The sequence below is a fragment of the Eulemur rufifrons genome, chromosome 29, assembly GCF_041146395.1.
Source record: "Eulemur rufifrons isolate Redbay chromosome 29, OSU_ERuf_1, whole genome shotgun sequence".
Classification (NCBI taxonomy): domain Eukaryota; kingdom Metazoa; phylum Chordata; class Mammalia; order Primates; family Lemuridae; genus Eulemur; species Eulemur rufifrons.
The window spans coordinates 75703660-75724275 of record NC_091011.1 but is presented as its reverse complement, the minus strand read 5'-3'; the positions used below and the strand labels follow the sequence as shown (position 1 = coordinate 75724275).

Sequence of the window (20616 nt, the reverse complement as noted above, 5' to 3'; positions counted from 1 at the left end):
TGCTGATTTGGGTTTGCTAGTATTTTTTTTTTTTTTTTTTTTTGAGGATTTTTGGATCTATTCATATGGGATATTGGTCTGAAATTTTCTTGTGGTTTCTTTATCTGGTTGGTATCAGTGCAATCCTTGCCTCATTGACCAAATTGTAAAGTGTTCCTTCCTCTTCTATATTTTGGAATAGCTTCTGAAGGGTTAAATGTTTGGTGAAATTTACCAGTGAAGCCATCTGGGCCTGGGCTTTTCCTTGTGGACAGGCTTTTTTCATGCTAATTCAATCTGTTTACATATTTTAGAGCTATTCAGATTTTTTATTTCTTTTTGAGTCAGTTTAGGTAGTTTTGTTTTTGTAAGCATTTGCCCATTTTATCTGTCTTATCTAATTTGTTAGCATACAGTTGTGTATAGTATTCCTTCTTATTCCTGTTTATTTCTGTAAGGTTGTTAGTTCTTTTACTCTTGATTTTATTAATTTAAGTCTTGGCAAAGGTAATTTAGACCTTGACTAAAGGTTTGCAAATTTCTTTTCAGAGAACCAACTTACAGTTTCATTGATTTTCTCTGTTGATATTCCGTTTAGTTCTGCTCTAATCTTTATTATTATTTCCTTTCTTCCACTTGTTTTTGGTTTAGTTTTCTCTTCCTTTTCTAGGTTTATGCCTCTAATCTTGCCCCACCTTTTCCATCTCATCATCCTCAACTGTAGCCAAATGCTTAAAGTCTAATTGCTCCCATTCTTTACAAAGGAAAATTCAAATCCTATTGCATGGCAAACAAGGTCATTCATGACCTTGACCAGTTTATCTCACCAATCAAATCTACCTCTCCACTCATATCAAATAACGTGGAATTATAGATATATTTTTTACCTCTATTCTTTTGTACATGCTTTCTCAATTTGTGCTTTTCTCCCACTGACTTTTTAGAAAATGCTTTCTTTAACTCCAGTTACCTACAATTTTTAGTTAGGTACTTCCTCTTCCCTACTACTACCATTGCACTTAGCACAAACTTCCTTTGAAACACTTACCAAATTATTCATTAATACATGCCTTCATTGTTCTGTGAATTCCAGGATGTGAGAGCTCGTCTTAGAATTATATCCCAGTAACTGACACCTAGTAGTGGGTGCTCAATATATGTCTGTGGAGGTAAGTAGGGGAAAAGTGGTATGGTCTGGCATCACTTAGATTGGGAAAACGAGAAAATGGACGATGGACTGCAGCAAGTGAAATAGAAAAAAGCGTTGGAAAATGGTCTTTCCCTGCATTCGGCTTTGGTTCAGAACACCGAGAATACTTATATTTTTGTGCGATGAATCAACTTTTCAGCTGAGAGATCACTCAAATCCTCATTTACTAAACTGGAAGGGAAGTTGAAGAATTCGCCAAAGGTTAAGCAGAGTGCAGGTTCCTACAGAGACTATGTCGGAAAAGTTTTCTGGTAGTCTGGAGTGCTTCCCCTGATCTTTGGGCAAGCCGTCAGCGGTGGCAGGAAGCCGTCAGAGGTGACAGAGGCAGGAGATGAGACAGAAGAAACGCAACACACAACCCTTCCCCTCATTGTCGCTCTTTAAGTCTAGTTCAGACGCTTGTTACTGATTGCGCATGCGCCATTTTCCCCCTTCTGGGATGGGCGCGGAAAAGCCTTTGCTTCTTTGGCGATCCTGAGGAGGGTGGAGCCAAACTGAGTAGAAGGTTCGGTGGTCGATTGGTCAGGTCTGAGCGAGGTTCCCAGAGGGCTGCGGATTGTCGACTCGTCGGCGCTGTCATGGCGGGTGTGCTGAAGAAGGTAAGACGAATGGAGGTCACTATTGGAATTTTAGTTGTGCTGTAGAATCAGTCCGTTAGCCCCCCTTCCCAGGGCTGGTGGCCGTAACCGGCGCAGGCTCGGCGGTGCTTTTTGGGTCTCGTTCTGCACTGCCCTTAGCGGTGACTAGGTTAGTTGTTTTGCTCAGAGGGGCAGAAAAAAAGCTCCGAACAAGCGGGACAGAGTAGCTAACTGGCTTTAGACTAGTTTTAGTCAGGGGGTCGAGCTTTTGCTTTTCCTTAGCACGGTGAACGCGTGGAAACCATGATAAACAGCATGAATTGGGTTTTGTTTTTGAACAGACTACTGGCCTTGTGGGATTAGCTGTATGTGAGACTCCGCACGAGGTATGTACCTCTTTTCTTTTTTTATTCTTGAGTTCCCAAGGAAGACTGGAATCCTGCGACCTTGACTGTTGCAAGGTTAATGGGATATGGATATTTCAAGCCCCAAATTACAATCCCACGTGAACTCTTGAGACAAGGGCAGTATCTATCCATTTTGTTGATCCGATGCCACTTTTTTTTTTTTTTTTTGCCATGACCTCTTTATTAAGGCACTTTTGTTGACATTTTCCTCGGCATTTTCGTGACTTCACTTGTACGGACGTTGTCAGCGCCTCCTTTGACCCCCAATCTGTATCTCCATTTTCTGCTTCACCCCCTTTCTGCTTAGGGTGTGCCTCAGATTCGACACATTTAAGCTTACTAAAGGTATCGCATTAGCAATTGCCCCCTTTACCCTTCTGCTAGGTTTTCCCCATCAGTATTAAGAAATGCATCCATCAAAAACAAAACAAAACAAAACTTCCTCCATCCTTCTCCTCCCTTCAATAATCACACCATTTCTCTATTTCCCCATACAGATAAAACTCAAAAGAGTTATCTGTACCTACTGTTTCCATTTCTTTCTCTTATTCACCTTAGAAGCACTTCAGTCAAACCTTGGCTAGAATTCTTCTTTTCAAGGCCACCAGTGATCTCCATGATGCTAAATCCAATGGTCAACTCACATTTCTCATCTTAATTGACCCAATGGCAACATTTGACACATTTGACACTCTATCCATTAAGAAACTTTCTTAATTGTGCTTCAGGACTCCCCCAGTCTCCTGTTTTTTCCCCCTACTCTTTTGCTTTCTCTTTTTCTGGTTATTCCTCTTATCTCCACTTTTAAATTTTGAAGTTCTTTAGGACTTAGTCTTTTGGTGACTGGATCCAGTGTAATGGTTTTAAATCCCACCTATACATTTATAACTCTTAGATTTCTATATCAAACACTGACCTCCCTTTATGAGGGCCTTGTATATTTAATTGCTTAGTGGACATCTCCATTTGTATGTTAGACAGGCAACCCAAACTTAACATGTTCAAAATGGGAGTCCTGATCTTCTCTCTAAAACCTGCTCTTCCCTCAGGCTTGCTCATCTCAGTGAATGGCAGCTCCGTTCTTTTGACTCAGGTCAAAAACCTTGAAATCATCTTTGATTCCTTCTTCTTTCTCACCCCACATGTGGTATTTCAGTAAATACTCTGGTTTCCACTTTAAAAAGATATCCAGATTTTGACTATATCTCACCACCCCCTCTGCTACTACTCTCTTCTCAGCCACTATCATCACTGCTGTGTATAATTGCATTAACTTACTAACTGCTTCTCCATGCTTGTCACAGCCTCAGTTTGGTCTGTTTTTTAGCCAAGTAATTGGAGTCAGTCTGCAAAATGTAAATCAGGTCATGTTACTCCTTTCCTTAAAACCCTTTAATGGGGTTCACTCTGGCTTTCACTCTAAGTAAAATAAAAGTCCTTATAATGACCCTGTAGTTCACTATAGAATATTGATTTGTCTCTCTCTACTAGAATGTAGGTTTCCGGAAGGCAGGGATTTGTTGTTTTGTTCACTGCTAAAACTCTAGCACATGATATATGCTCAGTAAATAATGTTTGTTGAATAAATGTCTTGTACTCATTATGAGTTCATAATGACTTTAGTCTCATTATTGTCTAGAACTGAACTCAAGGTTTTTCTCCTTCTAAGTGTCTTTCTTCCTCTGTGGACTGTATTTTTCTTGGTGGTATCAGAATCTTTCTACTCCTCAAGCTGCCTTGTTTCTCCTTCAATCTAACACACTAATGCCAGGTTAATTTTCCTGAAACACAGATCTAATAATATCATTTTCCTAAATCTTTTAATTGTCCAGAGACTAAAGCCCAAATGCTTTAAACTTGTAATGCAAAACCACTTACAATTGACTTTTTCTCCAATCTTATGTGTCTCTTAAACATTTCCGTATGTGTCCTATACAGTAGTCTCCCCTTATTTTTGGGAGATAACATTCCAAGAACCCCAGTGGATGCTTGAAACTGTAGATAGTACTGAACCCTATCTATACTATGTTATTTGCTATATATACATACTTGTGATAAAGTAGATTTCATCTACTTCTTCAAGTGGCATACAATTTAAAACTTATGAATTGTTTATTTCTGGAATTTTTCATTTAATATTTTTATACTGTGGTTGACCACGGGTAATTGAAACCTTGGAAAGTGAAACCTCCGATAAGGAGAATCTGCTGTATTCCAGCCATGTGCCGTCCAATAAAAATATAATGTGAGCCACAAATGTGAGCCATGTTTGTATGTAACTTTAAACTTTCTAGAAATAAGTTTTTTAATAAAGAAAAAGATAAATTTTTTTTTCTTTAGAGACAGGGTCTTACTCTGTTGTCTAGGCTGGAGTACAGTGGCCGGATCATAGCTCACTGCAGCCTCAAACTCCTGGGCTCAATCAATCCTTCGGCTTCAGCCGTTTGAGTAGCTGGGACTATAGGTGTGTGCCACCATGCCCGTCTAATTTTTAAGTTTTTTTTTTACAGACAGAGTGTTGCAGTGTTGCCCAGGCTATCTCAAACTGCTTGGCTCAAGGGATCCTCCCATCTAGGACTCTCAGAGTTCTGGGATTACAGACGTGACCCACCACGCCTAACCAGTCTATGACTATGTTCAATTAAATTTGATCATACTGATGATCTAATGCATATATACAGAAATTCAAATAAGAAAAATTGGAGAAAAAGAATTTGCAGTGCCTAGGACCTCAATTTGGGAAATACTGATTTAGTAAATTATTTGATTTCTGAAAAAGGTCATTAGCAATAAGTTTTATTTCTATTTCTCATCATACCTTTGACTTATGTACAACTTTTGTTATACTTACAGCGTATAGAAAGAGTTTCCACATGTATACTCAAATTTTTCCTAAGTTGTAAAGAGTGTGGATAGGGCATAGACATGAAGAAGTTGCAGCAAAGAAGAGTTAAATGTTTTTTTTTAAAAAGCAGGTATGAGATTTTTTTGTTTTTGGGTTTTTCTGTTTTGTTTTGTTTTTTGTCTATGAGACTTTTTAAAGTGTTCCATTAAATCTTTGGTAACATTTTAACCCATGGAAATTTGTATGGTTTCTTTTCAGAGGCTAAGAATATTGTATACAAAGATTCTTGATGTTCTTGAGCAAATCCCTAAAAATGCAGCATATAGAAAGTATACAGAACAGATTACAAATGAGAAGCTGGCTATGGTTAAAGCGGTAAGTAGCTAAATCAGTTTTGTTTTCTTGGGTTTATGATATCCAGTGTAACATTTAACCAAAAAAATTCAGTTTCTTACTTTCTGTATTTTTTTATACACTTTTCTTTCTTCCATTCACCTTCCTTTGGTGCTTTCATCCTTTCTTCCTTTTATTCAGCAAACTCCTGTTTGAGTGCTTTCTATATGCAAGGCACTATTAAATACCAAGTGCAAGAATAAGATCAAGTCCCTGCCCTCAGGTAACATTGCAGCTCTTCCTTTTACCTCTCTTTCCTATTTAGTCCGTTATTGATCTTTTGCTTCTTATCTGTAGATACATCAATCTTAATCTCTTCAATCTCTTCTTTAATCTTAGGGTAGAGAACAATGAAAGCAAAACAAAAAAAAGGGTCTTGTTTTTAAAGGAAACTGTCAAGAAGACTAACCTTTATTTAACTAGCAGTTAATAAAAGACTAGACTGGTCATTCTTACCAAACTATATTACACTGTTAAATTTTCACACTAGCAGTTATTTCATGGACTTCATGTAATTATCCAAAATAGTGTTCATGAACTCTTAAAGTAATTTATGTACATGCATAAGGGATCTTAATATATATTTCTTGTTAGATTCCCAAAATGTAGTTCAAAGAGAATTCATATTTTTCCCTTAGGGATATAGCAAAATAATCCAATTTGATTTGGAACTTTTCTTCTTAGCGCACAAATTCTGGAATTAATTTCTAGATTAAAGTCTCTAGAGGGGGTAGTTAACATTTCTTTAGTTTTCATGTTTTGCTTAAGGAAGATGAGTTTATGTATTTTTTTCCCATCAGAGTAAAAAATTTCTTTTTCTTTTCATGGGGTGACACTTTTCAACTCTGTCCTTAATTCCTTTTCTGCTGTCTTTGTCAGTAATCTTGTTCCCCTTTAAGCTCTATGCTCTATTTAGCATCTCTCATTTTATTATCATCTTTCATATAGCCTGAAAATACATTAATAGCTTATCCCTATGATAAAAGAAAAAATTGTATCCTTATATTTTCCTTACTTCACTCTATTTCTCTTTTTTCTCTCATAGCCAATGTAACCAAAGAATAGTTCTCTAACTTACTTCTTTACTTATTAGTTCTAAAATCTTTCTCTGCTATTTCAGTTGCCTTATAACTAATTGATTTGTTTGTAGTGCCATCATACTTCATTATATGCTCCACACTACAAATAATAGAGTTAGTTTTTCAATATGTAAATCTTATGATACGGTTATCCTTCATCCATGGTTCCAGGACTCCTGTGGGTGCCAAAATCTAGAGATGCCAAAGTCCCTTATATTTTAAAAATGGCATAGTATTTGCATATAACCTATGCATGTCCTCCTGTATGCTTTAAATCATCTCTAGATTACTTATAATACCTACTAAAACGTAAATGCTACATAATTTGTTATACTGTATTTTTTAAATTGTTGTATTGTTATTTTTCATTGTTTTTTTCTCTAATATTTTCCGTCCACGTTTGGTTGAATCCATGGATGTGAAATATGCAGCTACGGAGCGCTGACTGTACTTCCCTGCTTAAAATCTTACTGTTCAGTGTTTTTCAAAGGCTGAATTTAAGGATTTATACCGAGCTAGTTGTATGAAACTCACTTGGCTATTTTTATCTGTATGATTTTGATGTACTGCCATGTTTTTTAACCACCAGCTTAAGAGGATAGTCTTTAGCATGGTATGGAAAGCTCTCCAAAATCTGGCTCTAGGTTATCTTCTTAATCCTCTCCTGTCATTTTCTATTAGGTTATTAAATATGAAATGTCCGATTTTTAAACAAAAGTTTAGCTTATTATATCTCAAACAAGAAACAGTATAATTAATCAAAGTATGCGCCTAAACTATCAACACAGTTTTGCCATCTTAATGGTAGCTTGTTTATGCCAGCAGCAAAAAAGCCTGGAGAGCCCAAGTGGCAGTGAAATCACAAAAGGTGTTTGCCACAGCTTCTTGAGAACTGAATATTTTTCCTTGCAAAAAGTGGTCCAAAGCCTGGAAAAAGTGGTAGTCACTTGGTGCAAGGTCTGGTGAATATGGTGGATGACAAAAGAGTTTTCAAGTCCAGCTTCTATAGTTTGAGCAGTGTTGTTTGTGCAACATGTGGTTGAGCGTTGTCTTGCAAGAGGATTGACTTGTTTCTATTGACCAATTTCAGCTGCTTAATCATAAGCGTCTTCATAATTTCTTCCAGTTGGTTGCAGTAGACATCCACTGTACTCGATTGACCAGGTTTCATAAGCAGTAGTGGATAATACCAGTGCTGGACCACCTAACATACACCATTAGCTTTTCTAGATGAATATTCGGTTTTGGACTGTTTCAGCACTTCATCTTTATCCAACCATTGTTCCAAATGCTTGTAATTGTCAAAAAGAATCTATTTTTCATCATACATAACAATACAGTATAGAAATGGTTTGCTTTTATGTTGTGATAGCAAAGAAAGGCAAGCTTTGAGATGACTTCTCCTTCTGATGCTTGTTTAATTCATGTGGGACCCGTCTATCCAGCTTCTTTACCTTGCTGATTTGTTTCAAATGGTCCAATATTGTTGGAATAGTAATGTCAAACCTTGCTGCTAATTCACGTGTAGATTGAGATGGATTTACTTCCACTACAGCTTTTTGTTCATCATTATCCATCTTGGTCTCAGGTCACCCACGTGGCTCATTTTCAAGATTAAAAGCACCAGAATGGAACTTCTCAAACCTTGCCCTGCTGTGCATTCATTAGCCACAGCCTTCTCAAATATTTCGTTGATATTTCAAGCTGTCTGTGGTGCACTGGTTTCACGATGGAACTCATATTTGAAAATAACATGAATTTTTGACTTACCCATGGTTTCACAAAAATTGCTCTAAAAAACTTGAAAGATAATCACAAACCAAACCATGTGTTTGAAAGAATGAAGATATATCTTCACATTAAAAATAAGAAGTGTCAAAGTGAAATGTCAGAGATATTAGTTGTCAAACTTAGTACTTAAGGAAATCGGACATTTCATACTTAATATCTTAAATTTTTTTTTTTTTTTGTGCCCTATACTTTAGTGATACCAAACTGCTGGCATTTCTATGGATTCCATGCAATTTTAGTTTTGTGTTCATTTGTATTTTCTTTCTTCCTGGAATGTCCTTGCCTTGTCTGTCTGGCAGTTCTTACTCTATTCTCAAGAGTCATCACTTCTTCTGTGAAGCTTTTTCTTACCTTCCTAAGTAGAATTTGACATCTTCTTCACTTCTCTTCCATTGTACCTGTCACATTGTATTTTATTTATGTTTCCTCTACTAGCCATAAGCTACTTGTAAATGATATTGGAGTCATCTTTGTATCCTAAAAATTTAGCATAGTACCTGGCACATAAAGCCCCACAGAAATGTATGTCTATTCAAAAGGCTAAATACAGATAGTTTTTAACAACCCCAAGCACTTTATAACAGCTGTATTACTGATTCCTGTTTTTTGGTAACATTATAACATTTTTAACCCTGTATGGAGTCAGATACAAAATCTTTGGTGAATATTGCTATGATTATAAAGTATCTCTTTACTAAGTCTAAACTGGAAATAAAGCAATTTTTTTTCAGATTATTACTAGGGAGATAGTAATAAATTGGTGAAAAGCATTGGTTTGTGTCCTGTCCAAGATTTTCATCTCAGCTCTGATACTTGCTTGATGAGTTACTTGGCATATTTTCCATTTTCTCTATCTCAATTTCTTTATCTGTATCTTGGGTATAATAACACCTACCTTGAACACTTTCTTTTAGGACTGAATGAGGTAATATACATAAAAAGCTTAACACAGTCCCTGGCATGTAGTGAATACTCAGTACATGGTACCTTATAAAGGTTAATGATGGTATTATGCCATTGGTAAATAAAAATCACATTATTGATTCACTATCAGTAAGACAAATTTTGAATTGTTTTTCTAACAGAGGCTTTTCCTGAGTATTGTTGAACATTCCTTTCCTTTATCTTTACCCTCCTGAGTCTCTTTCGACAATGACCAGCTTCCCTGTTTTGCTTTTGATTTTTAATCTCATAGCTGAGTTAATTCTGTATTAAATAATCTTTGTTAATCTTCCTCATTTATTTTTTTTCCCTCTTTTCCCTTTTTCAACTGATTTTTATTTATTTACTTATTTAACCAAGAAACATTTACTGAATGAATGTTACATGCCATATGTGGTTCTAGGCATGGAAGCTTGTGCCTAGCTGACAATGAACAAAACAGATAAAAATCCTTGCCCCCTTGGAGATTACATGTTAGTGAGGGAGGCAAAAAAAAAAAAAAAAATGAAAAAGTAAGTAAATAAAGAAGGACATAGTATGTTAGAAGATAGTGCAGTGAAGGAAAATAAGGAATAATGATGTGTGCCACAGTGGGGATGGGGAATATTAAAATATGTATTAGTTTCCTGTGGCTGCTGTAACAAATTTTCACAAACTTAGTGGCCTAAATCAGTAGAAATTTATTCTCTTAGTAGGCTAAAAGTTGGAAATCGGTATCAGGGACTCAAAAGTTGTCATCAGTGCCATGCTCCCCCTGGAGGCTATGGGATAGAATCCGTTCCTTGACTCTTTCAGCTTCTGGTGGCTTTTGGCATTCCTTGGCTTGTGGTCTCATCACTCCAGTTTCTGCCTCTGTGCCTCTGTGCTCACATTACCTTTTCTTTTTCTGTGCGTAATTTCCCTCTGCCTCTCTCTTATAAGGACACTTAAAATTGCATTTAGGGCTTACATGGCTAATCCAGGAAAATCTCCCCATATGAAGATCCTTAACTAATACATCTGCAAAGTCTTTGCCATATGAGGTAACATTCACAGATTCCAAGAATTAATATATGTATGTCTTGTGGGGCATTATTCAGCTTACTATAACATAAATCATCAGTAGCCCTCATAAGAATGTGATATTTGAGCAAAGATTTGGAAGGGAGTGAAGAAGCAAGCCATGCAGATATTGTGGGCCATCCAGCAGAAGCTCTGAGGCAGGAGCATGACAATTCTTGTGAAAACTACACTAAAACTTTGTGTTTTTTTCTTCCCTCTTTTCATTCTATTTATAGGCCAAAAAAACCCGAAACACCTTGATAATGACAAAACCTTGTAGTATAGTTTCTGGCTCTCAAAAAGCTCAGTCTACAAGAAAATAAAGACATCATTGAATGTTCTAGGTACTATATTTATTAGCATTTTGTTTAATAAAATGTTTTATTAAAGAATAATATACATTAAAAATGTGTAGGGAAAAAAGGACATTTCTAGAACACCAAAATCCTTGTTTGTTCCCTTCCAATTTACTTTCCTCGTAAAAGTAACTACGAGCCTGACTTCTAACACCAAAAATTCATTTTGCCTGTTTTTGAACTTTATACAAATGGAATCATTAGTATGTACTCTTTTGTGTCTGGCTTCTTTTGCTTAATATTATGTTTGACAGAATCATTTATTGCATATAGTAATAATTCATTTATTCTCATTGCTCTATAGCATTCTGTTATATCTAAGTAACCATAATTTTTTGATCTACTCTATTATAGGTGGTCATTTGGGTTGTTTCTAGTTTGGGGCTATAATTTGTGCTGCTGTGAACATTCTTGAACACATCCTTTGTTTAACGTATTGTGCATTTCTGTTTGATATATATGTAGGAGTGGAATTTCTGGTTCATAGGATAGCATTTATTTTTAATGCTAATGCTCTCAGAGGAAATAAAAAATACTAAGAAAAATGAAATGATAATTATAAAATCTGTGCTTTAGAAAGACTGAATTTGACGTCTTTAATAAACATGTCAATAAACATTTAACACTTGTAATATTAAGACAGAAAAGCAATAAAATATCAGATGAAATGAATTTCTACCAAATATTTAGTAAAAACTTCGTAAAACTATTATAAAAGAAAAATTGTTATCAGCACTTTTTTACATATGGATTTTTAAAATATAGGATATTGAAACATTCAGATATTGTGCATTTAAAATTTTTTTTTCCATTTTTTTCCTGAAATGATAGGAACCAGATGTTAAAAAATTAGAAGACCAACTTCAGGGTGGCCAAATAGAAGAGGTGATTCTTCAGGTAAAGAAAAAGTTGAATATTTGGGTGTTTGGTTTCAAATTTTCATTTTATATAGAGGCACAAAACTAACATTTCAGAAAGAAAGGAAAACTAAATTTTTTTATTTATATCAACTCATCAAATATAAGACTAGTTACATATAGAAAATATGGTATTTCCAATGTGTATGTCAATTAAATATCATTGATTATAGATTGAATTTGTGAACCTCCATTAGAAGTGTGAAGTTTCATGCTCTCTGAATTTAGTCAGCATGTTCTCCTTCACCTGACCTTTGTTTAAATTAGTAACACCTTTGCTAGTCTTTTTAGATACAATAGCTTAAGAGTGTGGCATATTTTTAATAGGGAAAATACACACTTAAAAGAGTGTGGCATATTTTTAATAGGGAAAAATACAGATGTTTTGAATCATAAAATTAAAATGTACTTTTATTTTTATTTTTTGTTTTTGGAGCTTTTACCAAATTAAAAAACAATTGCACAGTGTATTTGAGAGCTTGATTTTACATTGTTTCCCAAATACTTACCTTGACAAATAACATATTTTCTTTCTTTTTTTTTTCTCCCCTTTAAAAGCTCTCTATTTTTGCCTACAAATAACATGTTGAATAGTAAAATACAAGCATGGTTATGAAGAGACATTGGATTGGAAACATTATCATTAGCATTATTAATTACATTTAGAATACTTAAATCTTAAATTATTCTGTTTGGAAATCTTTTTCCTTTTTCTCTCACTATAGCCACTACTTATACAAGGAAAAAAACCTCTACAGTTTAATTTTGTTTAATTTGAATTTGAATTTTTTCCTTTTGGTCATAGATAGCTTATAGAAATAAATAGGCTACAGATGTAAATAAGCAAGAAATATACTGTTTTGAGTATTCTGTAGTTGGCTTTTTAAATCATCTACAGTATTTTTACATTAGAAACAGTATATAGCTCATCTTCATAATAGTAGCTTAAAGTAGTAATCATTAGATTTTTTTCTATACCTTAGATTTAGATGAGTTATAATATTGCACTGGATTTATACTAACCCAAGATACATGCTAAAATTAGCTATATTGAATAAATCCTTTTCATCAAAATAATTTCTTACTCCCTGTTTTATGTAAATTAAGAGCTGAGTATGTAGCAAAATGACCTTTTTTTAGTGAAACATAGCAGATAGCCAAGAAAATAATAACTGAATCAAATGCTTAATAGCATTTTTTTATAGAAATTGGTTTTTATAAAGTGTCTTAACATCATTATAGACAAATTTAAGATATAGAGAAAAGCCTTTTGCTATTATGAATAATGCTTTGATTAATATGTTTGTTCAAATAGTTTTTTTCATTTTTCTGTTATTTTATTAGGATCAGTACCTGGAAGTGAAATTACTAGTCAAACATTTCTTACATAATATGAGTTAAATTCTTGGTCCATATTACTAAACTATTTTCTAAAAAGGTTAATTTCTAGTGCCACAGCAGTGTTCCAAAATACCAGCTTCAACACATCTATGCAAGTTTAAATCAATCAGGGAAAATGGTGCCTTTTTTTTAAGTAGTACATTTTCCCCCCAATTGCTAGCAAGATTAAATTTTTAAAATATGTTCCTATATTTTATAAATTATAACAATAATATTTTTACTCTGTCATTTGGTTTTAATGCTTTTTATATATATATATATTTTTTAATTATAAAAGATATTAACCTTAAACTTTTAACCACATTGTCTGCACATACTTCTTTTATTCTGTTTTTGCCCCTTGACTTCAATTGAATTTTTCTCCTGTATGTAGAAGTTTTTAAATTTTGGTTAAATTTTGTTGCTTCCCTGCCCCCCAATATTATAGGTTTAGAATGTCTTCCCCTTATATGAGTGTGATAAATATTCAATTCTATTTTATTTTTTATATTTTTTGTATCTTTTTTTAAAATGTGACCATTTTTTAAGTTTTCTTGCCTTTTGTTGAAGGACAGATTAAAGGAAATATTAAGTAGTATTGGAGATTAGGAAGGTATAAACTAACAGACATGATATACCAATTGAAAAGAATTGATAGATGGATCTGGAAAAAAAGGAATATAGCATTCCGACGGCTTTCTATGAAGTAATACTTTTTCAGTTATTCAAAGGCCTGTTTTCCTGGCCTTTATATTCATTTGTCAGGTTGTCATGGTACTAACTTACTGCAAACCTCCTACCTTTTGTTTCTCTTTTCTATGCCACGAGATTTCACTTTGATCATGACTTTAGTTGATATTAATTTACCATGGAATTATAGTTTTAGGGCATATTTGGTACTTTTAAGTCAGCTGTGTAGTTCTCCACATTTTCATGAGTTGTATTAAGGTTAAGTTAATTTTAATAATGTTTTATTTAACACAGTATAGCTAAAATATTATTTAAACATATAGTCATTATAAAAATATTGAAATAATTTACATTCTTTTTTTATACTAAATCTTGAAAATCTGGGGTATATTTTACCCTTTGCAGCACATCTGAATTTGGACTAGCTATGTTTCAAGTGCAAAGTAGCCACATGTGGGTAGTGGCTACCATATTAGATAACCCCATTTCTAGATGGATGGCATGAGAGGAATGAGGAAAGGGGAGTGTGTCAGAAGAGGAGGAAATTGGGCAACATGGGCCAGACACAGCTGGGTCCAATGCCTGAGAGTTAGGTACCTTCCTCATGCTCTACAGTGCCCTAAGGAGATAGATGGATGTTCAAGAGACCCAGGGCAAAAGGCAGGCAGGAACACAGCCATCCTTAGGGAATATTTCATCAGTATTTAAATTATTTTCTCATTTCAGCATTAGCAATACTTCTACCCCCTGATTTCTATTCATCTATTCTTTAACTCATTGTTTGTATAGTTGCTGCTAAACATAGATTGGCTTTTTGGACCACTGGCATAAATCGGGCATTGCCTTTTAACTGCAGAATAATATTAATAATAGTCTCTGTAATATGAAAGTAATAGCTCTAACAGTTAGATTTCAGTTACTAGCTTTGATAAATATCTGTTAAACAATAAAATAAAATGATCTTTTTAAAAATTTTTATTAACAGGCTGAAAGTGAACTAAGTCTGGCAAGAAAAATGATGCAGTGGAAACCATGGGAGCCATTAGTGGAAGAGCCTCCCGCCAATCAATGGAAATGGCCAATATAATCATCACTAAATGACTTTAGCTGGTTGATGGGATATTGATACAATTAAATGTTGTATTATATTTAAAATGTGTCTAAATTATTGATATTATCAAGAAACTGATACAGAACATATTTAAGAGACTTGTTAAAAATAGTGATTATGGGTAATAAGGTCTCATGAATCAGTTTTTGATTTGTGAAGTCATACAGATTATTTCAAAGATGATATTTCTTTGAACAGAGAAGTTGTGAGAAGACTTGAAAATTAATTAGAAAAATTCCTATAGATTTTCAGTGCAGAGGACAAAATTGAAAAGTGAAATATCTTTAGCAGTATCTTCAATATGTCATTTAATTTTTTTATTATCCTGAAAAAGAGAAAAGACACTTAATTGTTATTGTCCAAATAAGTTTATAGGTCACTGTTTGAAGTAAAGTAGTAAGAGTGAATATTTTCAAATGTGATAAAATAGCAAAAGTAGCTGGTGCTAAAATTTGAAATTATGGTTAACCTCCTTGGCTGTGATCTTATGTATATAAAGTAAAATTTAAATATATAATTATATACTGATTACCAAATCCATAATAAATATCATTTTAATTTAGGCTTTATTTGAATTACTTATTCCATTTACTTGGTTTTATATAGTCTTAATTTTATCAGTTGTTACCCTATTTTTGAAAATTATCAAATTTATTGTACAGTTGAAGAAATTGGTACTGGAAAGAAAGATTTCTTATTGTACAGAGGTAGTTGGAAAAACTTTTCCTTTTGTCTCATTTAAGGAAGTTAGCTTTCTAGCCTTTAGTATTTAATTTTCTTGATCAACCCAACTATATCAGGGTAGAGGTAGAATTTCTGTAAAAGAAGAGACATTAAGAGTTCCTGAAGTTTACTAGGCTTATATTCAAAACGTCTTTGTTATATAAGTTCAAAGTGGAATCACTGAGTAGTTTTAACAAAGTTTCTGAGCATAGGTGGGTATAAAAACAAGCAAATACTGCTCAGGGAAAAAACTTGACCGAGCTTAAGATTAAACAAAGTTATTTTTCATGTGTTCTCACCTTTTCTTACTAGCACCCCAACATTTCTAAATACCCAGTTAAATTTAAGTTTGTATCACTTTCCTTCATAGATAGTACTTTTGCGGGTATGCGTGCATGCACTGGTGCCTATGCATATATGTGTATACTTTGTTATCTTTTGTGGCAATCCAAAATCTTTCAGAATGAGAGAGAAAACTGCATTTTTCCTTTTTTCCAGTATATTTCTCCCCTTAGAGAGCTGTGACTTGAATGCCAAATAAATATTCAATAAGGTGAATTGAGTTACTTAGTAGAGGTTAGAGTGCAAAAAAGCTCTTTCTGGTGGGGAAGTGGGAAAAGTGTTGGAAACTCAGAAGCTCAGGGATTCTCGTTCCCATGGTTCTAGTGTCATCACAACTCAGTAACTAAATTGAGGCAAGTTGTCAAGTTCTCAGAATGACCTATTTCCAACTATGTAAAAGAAGTAGAATTTATGATTTATAACAAAACTTTTAGCTCTAAACATATACTTAAATATATAATACACTATTGAGGCCCAAATATCTGATCCTAAAATATGTTTGCATGGATGCTTTCAAGCTAATTTCCTAACCAACTATTTATTTGTGTCCTTTGGACACATAAAACAGATGACTTGGTGTGCCTTTGTCATACTTTCAGTCTCAATTCTCCCGTGATCCTTAGACATTTTTTATATTTCACCAAGTGTTCCTGAAGCCTTGGTGTTAAAAGGGGATCTTACTGGTGTTTGCATTAGAAATGCATGTTGTAGAGTAGTTGTCTTGTAGAAATAATATAATAATAATGGCTAATGTTTGTTGAGACTTAATATGAATGCCAGGCACTGTTGTAAATACTTGACTAATTTCACTCATTAAATCTGCACTGCAACCCTAAGAGTGAGATACTGCAAGTTATCTTCATTTTTCAGATAAGGAAACCAGATCCAGTGTGAAAAGTGTTCCCCTGCAGTTGTGCAACATGATACTCTGGAGGAACTGAAGCAAAGGGATGGTTTAATAACATTCAATGTCACATAACTAGTAAGACGTGGAGCTACATTTTGAACATAGGCAGTCTGGCTCTAGAGCTCATGCTCCTACTGTATTATTCTTTATGAATATACCTGGGATGCTATCGCTCCTGCCTGAACTGTATGGGCTGTACCAAATGAACCTAGATCCTGCTTTCTTGACTTTTTCTGTTGAAATACCTGTAAAGAACAAATATGAGGAGAAGTAGTAAACTAAATTTCAATTTGCAAAGATCTTCATATTGCCCATAGGCAGATAATGTTAATGGGGTAGGTATCTAAAAAGTATTGCAATTTGGTCCATCATAGTTTCTGCCATTCCAACTGTCTACATAGTCTTATACCTGATTGGTTTTTACTCCTTTCATCTTTTTCCAGTTTCCTATAAATTTCCAGATTGAGCATCCTGATCACTTTGGAAATGATTCCGTATTAAAAGATGTTCAGTGTTTTGAGTGCCTTCTAGACCAATTTGAGTAGTTTGCAGAATGACCCATTCCATTTCTCCCCACAGATTTCATTTAAGTTAATCACCGTACTCCATATACTTCAAAATAAAGGGAAACTAATCAATGCTAACAAAGAAGAAAATGGCAGCAAAGTTGATGTCCCCTTTCTCCCATGCCTAGACTTAGTGCAGAAGATTCCAATATCTGGACATTCTTTCCTTTGGGATGAAAATGCTTATACTGAGGATAATCATATAATTTATCATTCAACCTGGAATGATTTTGAGGATAAGAGAAAGTATTATTATAATAACTTCATAAGGATAATGTATGTCCTGGGCAAACAGGACATATGGCACCCTATTGCAGTAAGGCTCAGGTCTCAGGGTTGCCAGAAGGAACAAAGTAGTCTGTCATCTGAGTAGAATGAAAGTGATACCAACAGTAACAGTCATCATGTGCAGTCGGGCCTCAGGTTTCATTGCATCCCTTCACTCTGCAACATTGTCCACTCGCCCTGCCTTTCCCTCAGAACTAGATGGAAGAAAGGGAGCTTAGCTTTCATTGTGTATTTTTCTAATCCTAAAGTGCAGTCAGAAGAGTGAAGCTAATTAAGCCAATAAACAGTAATTATTAATATCTCTTTTCAAAGGGAGAAAATCAACTATGTATGCATAGGAAAATTCCTACATATAGGCTAATATCAGCTTTTTCTTTCTCCTCCCAGCTGCCATGATTATATAAACAAGTCAACACCTGCACAAGTGTGTTCAGGAGTATTGAGTTAAATACTAAATTGCTGAACATATCATGAGTATTTTGCATTTGCTGAGTGCTGTCTTTCCATTACAACTCAGTATTCAATTAGATTGTAGCCTATGCTACAATAATAGTTTAATAATGCTCATTTTTTGAGAAAAAAGTAAATGAGAAGATAGGATAGGAGTTTGGTTTAGAGGAGGATGAGGTTTTGTTTTAGATAGGATTCACAGGAAATCAAAGAGGGAATATAATAAGGGGTTTAAATTATTAATGGGGACTAGAGGAATTTATTTGAAAGACTAGATATGATAAGCAATATTTTAGATAGTGAAGAAAAGTAGTGAGAAAGGTAGTGACTTAGCATAGCTATGCTTAAATCCCAGTGTCTTAACACAAGTTTGTTTTTTATTCATATTTCATGTCAAAGGAGGATTGACAAAGAGTGCTCATAAGAGTTATACAAGAGATCCAGGTCGAGTATGGCACCATCAACACATACTGAAATGTACATAGTAGTGGGGAATTGGAACATGGCAAATCACACATAGACACAAAGAAGAAACAAAATCAAGGTTAAAAATTTGTTTTGAATGTGCCACAGATAAGTTGAGCTTGCCATGCATTGCTAATAATTTTCAAAGTGGTGATTAGGTTTATATTAGCGGCTAATTTTTTAAGGGTATGCCTAAATGTAATTTATGATATCAATAGATTAGTTCCTATATATGACTGGAAATAAAAAGCATTGCGAAGATTTCTTTTTTTGGTATTTCTCATGATCTTTAAACATTTGTTTTTAAGTTAACCTTTTAGCTTTTCTAAAGATAAGTATTACTATTTTATTATAGAATATTGTCATTTTATTCTCTTTTTCTATAGCCAACGGGTGGATTCTTCTTTTTCAGGGTAAAATAGGTTCATAATACCTTATCTAAATTTCAAATTTAAAAAATCTCTGAAAATAAAATTTTTTTGTAATTCATTTGGCAGCAAACCTGACCTGAATTGATGTAAGTGTCTTCGTGGTCTTTATCCCACTTTAATGTGAATATGAATATATTTTGCTATAGAAACATTACCATTTTTGATTCTGGACTGCTTCCCAGACCCACTGAATGTGTTACATGAGGTGTACGCCCATGTTACCTTTTAAAAATCTGTATAATTCTGAATATCAAACATATCTATCCCAAAAGGTTTCAGAAAAGGGACTATGGACCTATATTTCCAGTCTCTTGACAAGCTCACAAAAAGGTATTATGATCCAAATATAATCCACATGGATAATTTCCAAAGCATAATTTTCACATCCTTAGTTTTCTAAATTATTCTAATATTTTAAAAAATTCATTATTCATTTTAGCCTGGAATAACAATGGGAGATACTTTGAAATGCTTGATTTTATAAAGCCACTAGGTGGCATCTTTGTAAATATAAAAGCACAAAAAAGAATGCTTATTATATAAATGCTGAGACAAAGAGTAATGTTTCATAAGAAATAAAAATAAGTCATTTTGGGCAATAAATCCTGAGAAAATGCATAGATTTATTATGAAAATGAAAATGGAAAATGATATTGTAAAATTACTCTTCTACTTTTGGAATTGAGAGTCTAACCTTTCCAGGCCTTATAGGCTACCCAAGAAACCTAAGTGTTAAGTTAGGCTCCTATTTTAAGATTGAGTTGTATAAATTCATCTTCACAGCAAACTATAAATAAAATATGAATATGTGGTGGATATCAAGTCACATTTACCGCTGTGAGGTACTTGAAGATCTCTACCACCTGTCTTTCTTCCCTCCATCTCCTCCCACTATTCCTAAACCTAGTGTTTTCATACTGTTTCTAACATGGAGGACAATGTATCATAAATTTTGAGGAGGAGACCCAGAAAAGTGTTTAAAACCAATGGAATTCTTATTAGTAGCAGAATTTAAGATACATTATGATTTTGGAGATGGGAGTGGGTGTTTGGAAAAACTTGTCTGCACAGCTCGCTACCTGGTCTACCCACGAAAGACTAACCCTTGTGGTTACCTGTATGCCCTGTTCTTCATGAATATGTGGAAGTGATTAAAATGCATTTGCTTTTACTTAAAGTCATTACTAAAACTAAGCCAAATGTATCTGAGCATATAATACATATTTAATATTGTCCTAGTAAAAATTATCCATTTTAAAATGAGGTGAAGACTGAAAAAAATGACATTGGACATTAGGAAGTTAATGGGGAGATGAGTGCAATTTCAGCAGAATGATATAAAGAAATGAAAACACTGAACATTATGAATGAGGGAATGAACTTGCCCTATGTATAACAAAAATTTTAATTTTGTTAAACTGACACCCTTTTTAAATATCAAACGGTGTTAAGCATAGTAGCATAAAATAGTGGTTTAAAATCTAGGCTCTAGAGTCAGATTGTTTGGGTTTAATCCTGATCTCCTCACTAAACCACTCACTGTGTGTCTTAATTTCCTCATTAGTGAAATGGGGCTAATAGTAGTTTCTCCTTAATAAAATCATTGTAAGGATTAAATTTAGAAATATGTGCAAGGTGTTTAGTGACAATATTTAGTAAGTGTTGGCTACTATCATGAGATGTAGTTTGTGACTATATTTGCAACAGGAACATACTTGACCTTTC

At 34.0% G+C, this 20616-nt stretch overlaps 1 protein-coding gene across 3 annotated transcripts; it reads left to right on the top strand.

Annotated features, from left to right (window-relative positions):
* Positions 1–1767: 1767 nt before the first annotated feature.
* Positions 1768–15193, top strand: NDUFA5 (NADH:ubiquinone oxidoreductase subunit A5). Of its 3 annotated transcripts, XM_069462029.1 has the most exons (5): positions 1768–1788; positions 2109–2153; positions 5278–5394; positions 11453–11518; positions 14594–15193. In XM_069462029.1, the coding sequence occupies exons 1-5, from the start codon at positions 1768–1770 to the stop codon at positions 14693–14695; spliced, it is 351 nt and encodes a 116-aa protein (XP_069318130.1). In that variant the 3' UTR covers positions 14696–15193. The 3 variants fall into 3 exon arrangements, with proteins under 3 accessions (XP_069318130.1, XP_069318131.1, XP_069318132.1); XM_069462030.1 differs by lacking the exon at positions 2109–2153; XM_069462031.1 differs by lacking the exon at positions 5278–5394.
* The last annotated feature ends 5423 nt before the right edge of the window (positions 15194–20616 follow it).